The 12,211-nt window shown below is 31.2% G+C and overlaps 1 protein-coding gene across 1 annotated transcript; it reads left to right on the top strand.

Annotated features, from left to right (window-relative positions):
- Window positions 1-6,042: 6,042 nt before the first annotated feature.
- Window positions 6,043-9,180, top strand: LOC139521584 (snaclec bitiscetin subunit alpha-like). The gene is made up of 3 exons (XM_071315061.1): window positions 6,043-6,097; window positions 6,906-7,071; window positions 8,958-9,180. The coding sequence occupies exons 1-3, from the start codon at window positions 6,043-6,045 to the stop codon at window positions 9,178-9,180; spliced, it is 444 nt and encodes a 147-aa protein (XP_071171162.1).
- The last annotated feature ends 3,031 nt before the right edge of the window (window positions 9,181-12,211 follow it).

Here is a 12,211-nt window from a genome sequence, read left to right as displayed (position 1 = left end):
TTTGGTATAGAAAATATATTTTTCAATAGGGTTGTCGGCAAATGCCGGCACCGAAAATTTTGATTTCTCCTTGAAAGGATGAATTTTACTGTGTATATTTCGATTTTCAAGGAAAAAGTATGAGAGTCTCAAATTTCTTTCCGTTTTTTTAAAATCTATCATTATTTGTTTTGTGGATGTTTTTGTTGTTGGAACAAAGTTAAGTCCTTTAGCAAGAACTAATGTTTCTGGTTGTGATAATGTTTTAGAGGATAGGTTCAGCACAAATTGTTTTGCAATTTTAAGCTTGATTTCTTTTTTATGTAGTTTTATCTTATTTTTAACTGCTATGAATTTTTCAATGTTTTTATACTTTTTCTTGTTTTTATTAAGTCTTCTATGTTTTCCCATGCTTTTCTTTTTGCATTGGTAATAATTTTATTTTGTAGTATTTCATATACTTAAATATGATTCTGTATCACTATTCTCATTGGATGTTTTTAATTGTGTAATGACCACAAGGGGTGTGTCCTTCTTCATTATTGTTTGGTCAGTATCTATAATTGCTATCTAGATCAATCGTGGATACGCAGTAGGCAATAAATAAACAAACCTAGGGATAAAATATTCCCAGGTTTATTGGTTTACTGTCATTAATTTGCAATATATCAACAATCCAAGTAAAAGCAAAAGTAGAGTTTAGGTATTTTAGTAATCATTTGATAAAAGACAAAAGTTTGATATAGATTCTATATGGTTTAATTAGTAATGATTACCGATTTATCTCACATGAAATAATTATGAAATTTGTAATTACTGTTCGTTTTAATCCATATGGATAGGAATGAGATATTTCCTTGTTTATTCATAATTACTTTTCACTATATGCATGTAATCCGTTATTTGTGTTTGGCTAACAGTTTGGCTAGTTCATTCAATACTTTTTCATTTCCATTCTTCTTTGTTTCTGGTTTCCTTCTGCTAGGAGTATTCTTTGTGGTTTCATATTTTAAGCTTTTTGAATAGTTTCTTAAGCGTTTTTCGAACTCATCATTTATTTCCCTAGACTTTCTATTTAACATATTTCTTGCGTCACCACTTTTTTCCGTAGTTACTCCAATTGATTCTATTGTTTCAGTATATGTATCACTTAGCATCACATTCAGTTTATTAATATGTTCGTTCAGCACTTGTATTATAGAATCCTGAAGATTGTCTATTGCAGGTTTCAATGTTTTGTTGATATCTGCGTTGACCTCATTGTTGGTCTTCGGTCCTACGTTTCCATTGAAATGCACGGATATTATTCCAGATTTAATGGAGTGTTTCTTTTGGAACTCCAACAAAGTTTTCATTGTCAAAAGAGGATATCTTCTCTTACTGAGTTCTGTAATAGTTTGCACTCCCTCCTCAGCGATTTCGATTTCATCTTTAGGTTTTTGACTGTTTGGGATTTGACTGCAAGGTATGGTGAAGTCATCGTTTAAATCCAGATTTTCATCAGAGTACAGATTTTCTGTGGAAATACTAAAATCCATATTTTCAGCCATGTTGTCTTGCTTTGCGTTGGTTATATTTGAACTAGTGAAGTTTACAAAAGTTTTAAGCTTTAAAATTTGCAGCAACCTTAAATAGTGTCCTTGACCATTGTTATTTAGATGGGCGTGGTTTAGTATTACACATGATTTAATTGGTTAAGTCTATAAATGACTTTTGACCAGTTTTTTTATTTTCAATATGGTTTTAATGTTAATAAGTGTTTTAATTTCAATTATAATTATTTTAGGCCAGAGATATGATTCGCACCTAAATGGGTGGATATTGGATCAATTTCTATGAAAGGATATTGGATCTATTTCTATGAAATTAAGGCCAGAGATATGATTCGCACCTAAATGGGTGTATATTGGATCAATTTCTATGAAGTTAAAATTGTTAGAAACTAAATCTTTGTCTACGCATTCACAATTTGTTTTGATCCGAAGTCATCGACGTCTGGCACGTAAATTGTTGTATGACGTCAGAGGTGTTAAAACACAAAGTTGATTTCACGTGTGAACTTATCGGTTTTTATTTCACTGGTAAATCTATGTAATTCATTGCAACCAATGTAATGATTTCTTTTAATACAAATCAAGAGACTTATCTTGTGGAAATAGTGTGTATTAGAGCATGATCTCGTGTATAGACGGGGAAAGCATACAATGTATAATTAAATATTGTAAGACTCTATGAATATTTACAATCTTTGTAAACTCATAAATAAGATGTCATTAATTTGCATCTCTGTGCCTAGCAATAGTTGTTCTGAGAAGAAGAAAAACGGGCAATAATTGCAATAATGTCCTGGCGTGTTTGATTTCGAGTATTCTGCCGTGAAAACGTAGAAAGTAAAAATATTTGATACATTATATCGCTTCAGATTCTATTACTTTTAAAACTTTAGGTCGGGAGGTTTGGCATGCCACAAAACCAGGTTCGACCCACCATGTTTTTCTTAAAATGCCCTGTCCACAGTCAGGGAAAAAGCCATTGTTACATTATAGTTCGTTTCTGTGTGTGTTATATTTCGGTATTGTGTCTCAGTTGTATCGTAGTTCTCTTATATTTGATACGTTACCCTCAGTTTTAGTTTGTAACCCCGGATTTGTTTTATCTCTATCGATTTATGAATTTTGAACAGCGGTAAACTACTGTTGCCTTTATGTATATGGGTCAAGTGAAATACATGTATATGAGTCAAGTGAAATACATGTATATGGTCAAGTGAAATACATGTATTTGGGTCAAGTGAAATACATGTATATGGGTTAAGTGAAATACATTACTGATGAGTCATAACAACAGACTTAGTGTGTTCAAATTACAAGGTTTTACTAAAAGTGCGTGACGTCGGACTTTTCAACTGGATCTTAAAAATGCATCACTTAAAAATCTTCATTGTTTGTATGTTTTCTATGGTTATTATTCTTCAACGTCTGAAATTGTTTAGTCTGTCCTCCCTTCAATGTCTTCCATTTTTACGAATGCTCAATTTGACTCGAGTAATGGGGAGATACTTATGACGAGTTAGAGTCCTGGCTGCAATATAAGTATGATATTTTAGAAAGTTTAATTTCAGATTGTATACAGGAACTATGTAATTGATTTTAAAAACTAATTTAAAATACCGATACAATTAAAGGGAATTGTACCTGCTTCATACTGTAACAAGCGGATATGCAGTGACCGAAAACAAAAGAAAATTCACTCTTCATATGTAAGAGTCGAGAAAGTCAATAATAAAACATTATCTGTGACGATACTGATCAAAATTTAATTCTAAATATTAACTGCACATTTTAAAGAAATTATTTGTTTAACTGTCTTATTGGAAATGTACGTGCAAATACACGATATTTTATGTTCAGTATCTATCGAGAAAACTGCATTAAAAACTCATAAAACGTAAATATTAAAACTGTCAATCTTCGCTGCATATTGATAAAAATAAAATGGAAAAAATCGTTTACAAAATCGAAAGATCTTACGGGTCAACAATTTGCTGAGTGTTCTAAAACGTCCTTAGAATGTTACAATTTTACAATATATTCTTATTTTTCAAACCTAAGTTATCGAACACACGATCTGCGTGTCAAATGAATATTCAATAGAGAACTATTGTTTTTTCTTGAATATAAACATTTAAAATCTGACTGTGCATGGTAAAAAGTTAAACATAACTATTTTGATAAAATATGTATTGCATTATTCTTATGCATATAATTTCAAGAAAAAGGTCGTGTCGGGTTTTTACAAATATTTGTGGTCTTCTATATCTTCGTTAATGCCCGGACATAATTTTCGGGATTCAAGTTTAAATGCTAGGACTTTTAAAAGACTATTGCCTAACATTATTTAGCCACTTGGCTTACTAAATAAGCGTTAGCTTATTGTTTAGCATGTTGTGACCTACCGAATTAGACTATTTACCGGATTTGTAATCACATAAGCAACACGACGGGGTCCATAATGTGGACCAGGATCTGCTTACCCTTCCGGAGCACCTGAGATCACCCTAGTTTTTGGTGGGGTTCGTGTTGTGTATTCTTTAGTTTTCTATGTTGTGTCATGTTTACTATTGTTTTTCTGTTTGTATTTTTCATTTTTAGCCATGGCGTTGTCAGTTTGTTTTAGATTTATAAGTTTGACTGTCACTTTGGTATCTTTCGTCCCTCTTTTACATATATACACTAATAATTAACATCTTCCAGAGATAGATAGACAGAAAAAATATGAATTGAAGTTAGTACTATAAAAATTTATTCGCATAGCAACATTTAAACCAATTTTACTCCAAGCATCCATAGCCTGATTCACTCGTCGTTAGCTACCTAAGTAGGAATGTGAAAATAATAATAGTGAGTGAAAGTTATTTTTATTTATTTCATTTTTTTCTAATTTTACTATTTACCAGAACTCTTTTTCGTGATTTTTTTTATTAATAACGTGATTGCTTAAATGGGACAAACATTAAGGAGAAGATTTTGTTTTCAGTGTTTACTGGGGGAGTTAATAATTTGTGACTACATTTCCCTTGGTGAGAAAAGATAGGGGAAACATTTCATTTCCAATTAAATATATTCAGTTGTAAAAAACCATCAAGGCGGATTTTTCTCTCAAACAAACATAATTTATTAAAAGTAAAATCACAAAAATACTGAAATTCCATACGGAAAGTCCCTTATCAAATGGCACAATCAAAAGCTCAAACACATCAAACTAATGGATACCAACTGTCATTCCTGACTTAGTACAGGTATTTTCTTATGTCGAAAATGGTGGAATAAACCTGATTTTATAGCTAGCTTAAAGTCATAAGAAACCTCAAATTAAAAAAATTATGCATAAGTTTTTTTTATAACAAAATGGATTATTTTCATTTTACAACTTATGTACATATACTTTTTTCTGGGGAATATTCTTTTATTTGTCCACATTTAGAAGAAGTTAACTTATTTTTAATTGCTTCCTTCCAGGAAGCAATTCGTCGAACTATTTTACGTATGCATAGTGACTTGAGCGTAACCCTCCTCGTAAAACTCCGGTGAACGCAATACGCATGGATCTGTCATTGAAATAAACAATTATCTGATTGAACATGTTAAACACGTGCTAAATAGCCTACTTTTTGTTATTTGTTTACTATAAGGTGACAATCGGTAAACTTCGGCTTGAAAACACGGTATTTAATGAGCAACCATATTTGTTAAATCAGAACAGATACAGAGAAAAAAAATGACGACTATACGATATATTTGCGTAAAAAAGTGAGAAAATCGTGAACAGAGGACTAAGTTTATGATATATACATGCATTGGTTCAAGGATTGGATAAACATAATTTTTTACCACTCACTCGTTTCATATGACCTTAACCTGAAAAATACGCCTTTTAAGTAGAAAAGATTGGTAGCTTGTAATTTCATCATATTTGGTAATTTAAACATTTTTTTTCTACTCAATATTCCACATTGCAATATTTAAAAAAAAATCGCAAACGTAGTTAAATTAGCATAATACTGATTTCTTCATTTATAGAGAGTGACTCGTTTGGATTAAACATATTTCAATACGGCTCTCTACATACAATATCAACTACATGAATAAAACCTTATCAATTTCCTATAAAAAAAAAATATAAACAATATATGCATATATAAAAAAATATCATAACAACAAAAAGAAAAAGAAAAATAATACACCTATAGTATACATTATGGTTAAACTTATAAATTTCACACTTTTAAATATATCATTAATGACTTGTAAGAGTATTTGAATGCAGAAACCGGTTTTGAAGTTTTAATTTCACTGGATAGTTAATTTGCACACTTTTGGACAATTAAAAGAAAAACTTGATTTATATAATTCTATCAACAATAACATATCGGATGATGAAGGTCGAGTATTGTATGATTGATAACTTTGTGTAGACACAATAAGATTTGATAAATATTTAAGTACCAGTTCGTGCTATTATTTATACATCAATAATGACTTGTGGTAAATGATTCTCTTAGTAATGGGAATAATTCTGGAATCCTTAAATAGTTCAATAGATGCTTTACTAATATCAGGTTCGTTTACAATGATTCTAGTTGCACTGTTTTGCAATTTGAGTACAAAATTGAAAACAACACGTTTAATAATTTCTTGCGTCCGAAACGCTTTTCTGGATTTCTTCACCAGGAACGCTCAAAGCTAAACATTTGAAATTCGAAGATGTATAAGTACCTAAACCGTTGAAGAGCTATATGTCAAAAATACCTAAAATAAATAGCCAAATTCATCTAAAGCCAACTTTGCCTGAGGGAGTTGAAACAACTGTCAATAAAAAAACTTGTTACAGTTTCTCCATACTGAACAATAGTTATCCCAAATGTGGAAAATAAGACTAATATAAAATAGAATTCGTGCACTATGATTTAAGTATTACTTGAATCTGTTTTTATAAAAAAGATTATGCTGAATAAAATTTTTTAATTTTTGATTAATTTGATCAAAGCAAGAATGAGTGGCGTTACAAAAATACCAAGGACTTTTTCACAGTGACTTTCATTAAAATGTTGGCCATTATTCGATATATCATTGCGTCATTGCACATAACAGTCTTTTTTTTTTGGAACCAATATATTGTCTTAGTTCTTGACACATTAACTAAAATTTTGTTTTCATCAACCCAATAACATATATAGAAAGTCTGCATTTGAGTTCATTATGTTCAAACTCTTTTGGGATTATTTTGTAGAAAAAAGAAAAAAAAAATATTCTCCCAGGAAGTATAATCGTTTTATGACATGTAGATTGAAATGATTTTTTTACAGGAGCTATTGTAATACATAAATCAATCACATAGTAATGGAACTTAATTTTAATTTTTTTTAGATACATATCCAGATATAGTTCTGTACACATTGTACAATAAGAAGATGACATGGAATGACGCAGCAAGAATATGTACATTAGAAGGTGGACACATTCTATCAATAAAGTCACAGGAAAAGTTTGAACTTATCAAAGAGTTAACTATTGATGAGTGGAGATTGTTTTCGTAAGTTGCTTACATTTCCGGAGCACCTGAGATCAAACCCAGTTTTCAAGTTGCTTTGTCTTTAGAGTTCTATTGATTGGTTTTTTTATTTGCTATGAAGTTTTCATTTTATTTTCAACTTGTGAGTTTAATGTCCTTTTGGTATCTTCGTGTCTCTCTTGTCAACGAAAAACGTTTTTTTCATCCGTTCGGCGTCTGTTCGCGCAATCCGTTCAGGTGTAACTGGGGCTTATAAAGATAAATCCAATGTCTGTCTCAGTGACATAATTTCCATATGAATGTTCCTGTCATAATGTTCCTTCAATTTCTTTAATACGTATAGTTTCTGTAAATATACTGTTGAAATTTTAGAACAATCAGGTATTATCTACTTTCAGTTTACAGATTGTCTCATCCTCATTTTGGCTGAACGTTTTGTCTTAAATGCTCTTTCAATTGCGTATATGATTACGACCGTCAATATGTTGTGATGCGAGTGTTAATCATGGGTCTTATTGAGACGAAACGCTCGTAGTGCCGTACAGAATTATATTCCTGGTATCTTTGATGAGTTTGTTTCTGTAGTCTTTCAGTAGTAATAACAATATTCCGAACGCCGAGGTAATTTTAAAAAAGCGTATGTCCCTAAAACCTGACACAATCAAATCCTCCACTATATCAATTAATTATAAACGGAACAAACGACAATTGTACGATCAAGTGATTATCATATACTATGTAAGATTTGTTTTACCATTGGATGTAGAAAATGCATAACCTCCCAATTTTTTTTTAAATTACCACGGACGGAGAACATATCAATCTATTAGTTTAATAATTTTCGTGTCTGCCCTGCCATTATGTGACTCAAGAAATAAAAAAATGGGTCACAATTGTAACAAAAAGAGAAAATCGTGTGCACCTGTTTATGTTAGGGCGTGTTTGAGTTGAATATTTTGTCTTGAAAACGTATAAAGCAAGAGTATTTGATACAACATCTCGCTTCAGATTCTATGAGTTTTATATATCAAAGCTACAGGTTGACTTTATAACATAAAACTAAATACAGTACTAAAAGATGAAATATATGGGTCAAGTGAAATATCTTTCTAATGAATCACAAAACAAAGTAGGTGTGTTCGAATAGCTACTTTTTTACTTAAAGTACTTGTCGACAGTCTTTTTAGTTGGATGTTAAAAATGCATATGTTGAAAAAAAAAAAAAAATTTTGTTTGTGATAACTAGGATTTATTGTCTTCAATCCCTGAAAATTTTTAGTCTGCCCTTCCACGAAATATTTAATTAGAATTTCTCTAAATGTTTATGACTTGTTTGAAAATTCCACCTGACAACCAAACAGACAATAGTTTTAAGTTGAACCAATGTAAACAAGAACATTAAATGATGCTCATTAGCTAGTAGATACATTCGTCTTTTAAATACAACTGACATATAAGGATCGTAATGGTGCTATATGGATTAATTTATCAGTTTTCAAGAGCTAATTTTGCATCGCGTTATCCCTACAATGGCTTCCATTTCTACGATTGTAAAATTGAAACTGGCTTAATGGGAAAATAATTTCAACGAAGTAGAATCCTGACTGCCTCATTTCCGCATCACAACCAAACTTTCAATCAAATGCAAATATTGAAAATAACAAGTATATGGCATTTAACTTATATCAATATATTTCTTACATTGTAAATTAGGTTTCAAAGAAAGTAAAATTTATCATACTTATAATATTTAAAGCATTCATAATTGATACGGTATAGCTTTTGTACATAAATATGATAGTTCATTCTTAAAATGGCCACGAATTTGTCTAGTCGAATCTATTATGCTACACACGTAGTAGAACATGTTTTAAAACTTTACCATATGCCATGTTAATTATTTACAGACACGAAGACTACTGGATAGGGTTAGCAGAACCATCACAGGGGTTCTTGGTATGGGCGGACTGTACTGGTATGACGTATGAACGCAGAAAGGTTGAATCCTACAACGACAATGAAAAATGTTATGTAATTAAACATCACGCTCCATACATATGGGAGAGTAAAAAATGTGATGAAAGTAATTACTTTGCATGCGAAACAATCGTACTGGGTAATTATGACTAAGATCGTGCTCTCCTTCAACTTTTTATTCTAATTTGATTAGCGAAAAAGAAGTACTATAAATCAGTACTATCTTCCTATACTTACAAATAAACTTCGATATATGTTATGAGGCTTTAGTGATGAAATATTCTGTTATTATTTCAATACTAAAACTCTTTAGAAGGCCACAGGAACGATTCAAAAATCAATTAATCAATCAACCTAACAATCAGTTAACTTGGGGGTTGTGTGGCAAACTAATACGGGAAACGTTTTTGTAATTTCTCTTATTTCTGAACTGCGAATATATAAACAAACAAAAAACAAGAAGTAAGTTATTTTCATGTTTGCGGATCCTGCAAAGTCAAACGGACACCCCCATTGTCATTTCACTTATTTCTGTACTGCGAATTAATAAACAAACACAAACAAGAAACAATAAGTAAGTTATTTTCATGTTTTCGGATCCTGCAAAGCCAAACGAAAACCCCCATTTCATATAGGATTTTACTGCCAGAACGGGCAAAGTTCAAAGATAACCATATTTCGATACCCGATTCAACACTTGGGGTCTTCCTACATAGAAAAAAGTTTCTACTGACCAAGACATTTTGAATATACATGTTGTCGAATATTTTTTCTCTGGGTAGATTATAAGAGAGACTATAGTTTCATCTTTAAGACAAAAATCAAACATACAACAAAAGTAACTATATGAACACAGTGGATCAGTAAACAAACATACACAAAGAAATATGATATAGTCCGACATTACATCTTGTGTGAGTTAACAATAAAATGGAATGCAACATACATAATTTGGAAATTCAAAATGTATGTACAATATTATTAATATTCATCGCTGCGTTGAAGACCAAGTGTGGCCTTCGGCTGCTATCTGCTCTTTAGTCGAGTTGTTGTGTTTTTGAAATAGTCCCCATTTCCATTCTAAATTTTATGTTAACTGTACACCTTTATACAGGTGATTGTGATGAACAAATAACAACCGTACTGAATGCAAACAGGATGGGAAGTTATACTGGTATGTCGACAACAGACTGTCAAAGTAATTGTTCATCAAGTCCGACATGCTGGTCTGGAATTTCGACAGATGAAGGACGTTGTATGTTAATGGAATTTCGCACAGGTTCCGAGCCACTTTCGAATGTCACAATGTTTCGGAAATCATGTTTACAAGGTATGGTATATAAAGTAAAGCAACATGCAAAGGTGACATGTGGGAAAAAAACAATTAAAATATTAAATTGATTTTAACACTTTCGATTGAATTTACATACATGTTTAAGTGTATGGTAATTCATGCTTTTAGTCTCTTCATACATATAAAAAGAATATTAATTAAAATGTCTATTTCATAAAAATGAAGGTCTAATATAATAAGATATGAATAATATTCAATAGGATTTCATGTTTAGTGATTACTATCACATTCCAATATTTAGTGAACAATGAAATCGAAAGGAGAGGAACTCTACCAAAGGAATATCCACAAACTCATAAGTAAAAAAATGACAATGTCCTAGTTTTTAATCATTTTGTCAATTCGGGCCTTTTATACAAGTAACTTACGATAGGGTATGGAATTTTCTCATTGTTGAAAGTCCTTATGGTGACATAGAATTATTAATTTCTTATCAAGCAAAAATTCTGCAGTCTAATTGGTAAATTACCCCGGTGTAAATAACAACCCTTACTTGTTCACCCCAGGATAAATAAAATTTTGCCAAAATATACAAATATAATAAAATGTCCAAAAAACATTTCTCAAAAATAATGAAAAAAGGTATTTAACAATGCGCAGAAACATAGAAGTTGATAAATTTAAATCCCGGTTTACAAATGAGTAAAGGAATTATTCATAAGAAATAAATTCGTTATCTTGGTGAAATCAGGGCTGTACGGAATTTTACACCGTTGTTGAAAATTCTGGACACCCCTGTTTACACCAAGATAGCTAATATTGTCGTTATTTGGATTCTGTTTGATAGTCGTTTCATTGGCAATCATTCCATGACTTATATGATATTGTATATTGTCTATTCTTCGTTCAATCTGCATTGTCCTATTGTACTAGGACTTGGAGACAATTGGGGAATAAATTTACATGATGTGCATAATAAAAAAAAACAATTCATTTTCACAAAAGTGTTCTATTCAAATAATTTGTTATACAGTAAGTTTACTATTTCCTTTTAAGTTCGCGTAAAAGAAGAAACAGAGATGCCGGATTTACCAGATTCAAATCAGGATCTCAATCCGTTACTTGGATGCTCACTTGATACCTCAACATCGGGTAAGTTGTTATGAAGTTTGTAATATGCCTTTTAAACCCAAAAATGTTATATCTCTACATGTGTGACGTTTTCGTTCTGATCAACTGATGTACGTTAAAGCGCAATTCTACGTCAGAGTTGATGTAATCTATTCGGTCCCAGTACTTCAATATTTCAATTCTTTATGGTTGGATTAAATAAACATCAATAAAATACTAAAAAGAAAACAATGAATGAGGTTGTTAAAGGAGTATGTTCGATAAGGTCCTAAAATGGCCCCCTTTTTTAGCGTAAACTTCAAATTCGGATTTATTGACCAATATCACGATAAATTATAGCTAATACATTGACTAGATAGGATATAAGCCATTTTGTTGAAAATTTTACGTTTCTGCGTTTCATTATGACGTCACAAGTTGTACTCATATTGATTTTTGACCAAAAAATCAATGACAATGGGTAAATTTCCAAAAATTATTTGACAGGAAACATAGAGCGCATACGTCGACAACAAAGATCTTTTAAAATAATGTTTTTGAAGACATTTAACATGTCTTATTTGAATATTAAGCTTGACGACGCCTGCGCTCTATGTTTTCTGGTCCTTTATTTGGTTGAAATCCAGCTGATTTTGTCAAATTTCACCAAAATCCCTTATCTTGACCTTTTTGGGAAGTAAAAATCAATGTGTTAGAATTAAACTTTGACAAAAACAGCTCTGTTTAACTTTCTCACATGTCTTTAAGGCAACTTAAAAC

The sequence above is a fragment of the Mytilus edulis genome, chromosome 4, assembly GCF_963676685.1.
Source record: "Mytilus edulis chromosome 4, xbMytEdul2.2, whole genome shotgun sequence".
Classification (NCBI taxonomy): domain Eukaryota; kingdom Metazoa; phylum Mollusca; class Bivalvia; order Mytilida; family Mytilidae; genus Mytilus; species Mytilus edulis.
This window is presented reverse-complemented; position numbering and strand designations above follow the sequence as displayed.

Bases quoted from the DNA above. Each gene is read 5' to 3' on its own strand.
- LOC139521584 (XM_071315061.1), top strand. From the start codon at position 6,043: ATGGGAATAATTCTGGAATCCTTAAATAGTTCAATAGATGCTTTACTA. The intron at 6,098-6,905 runs GTTCGTTTACAA...AATTTTTTTTAG, and splicing joins AGATGCTTTACTAATATCAG to ATACATATCCAGATATAGTT. The intron at 7,072-8,957 runs GTAAGTTGCTTA...AATTATTTACAG, and splicing joins GATGAGTGGAGATTGTTTTC to ACACGAAGACTACTGGATAG.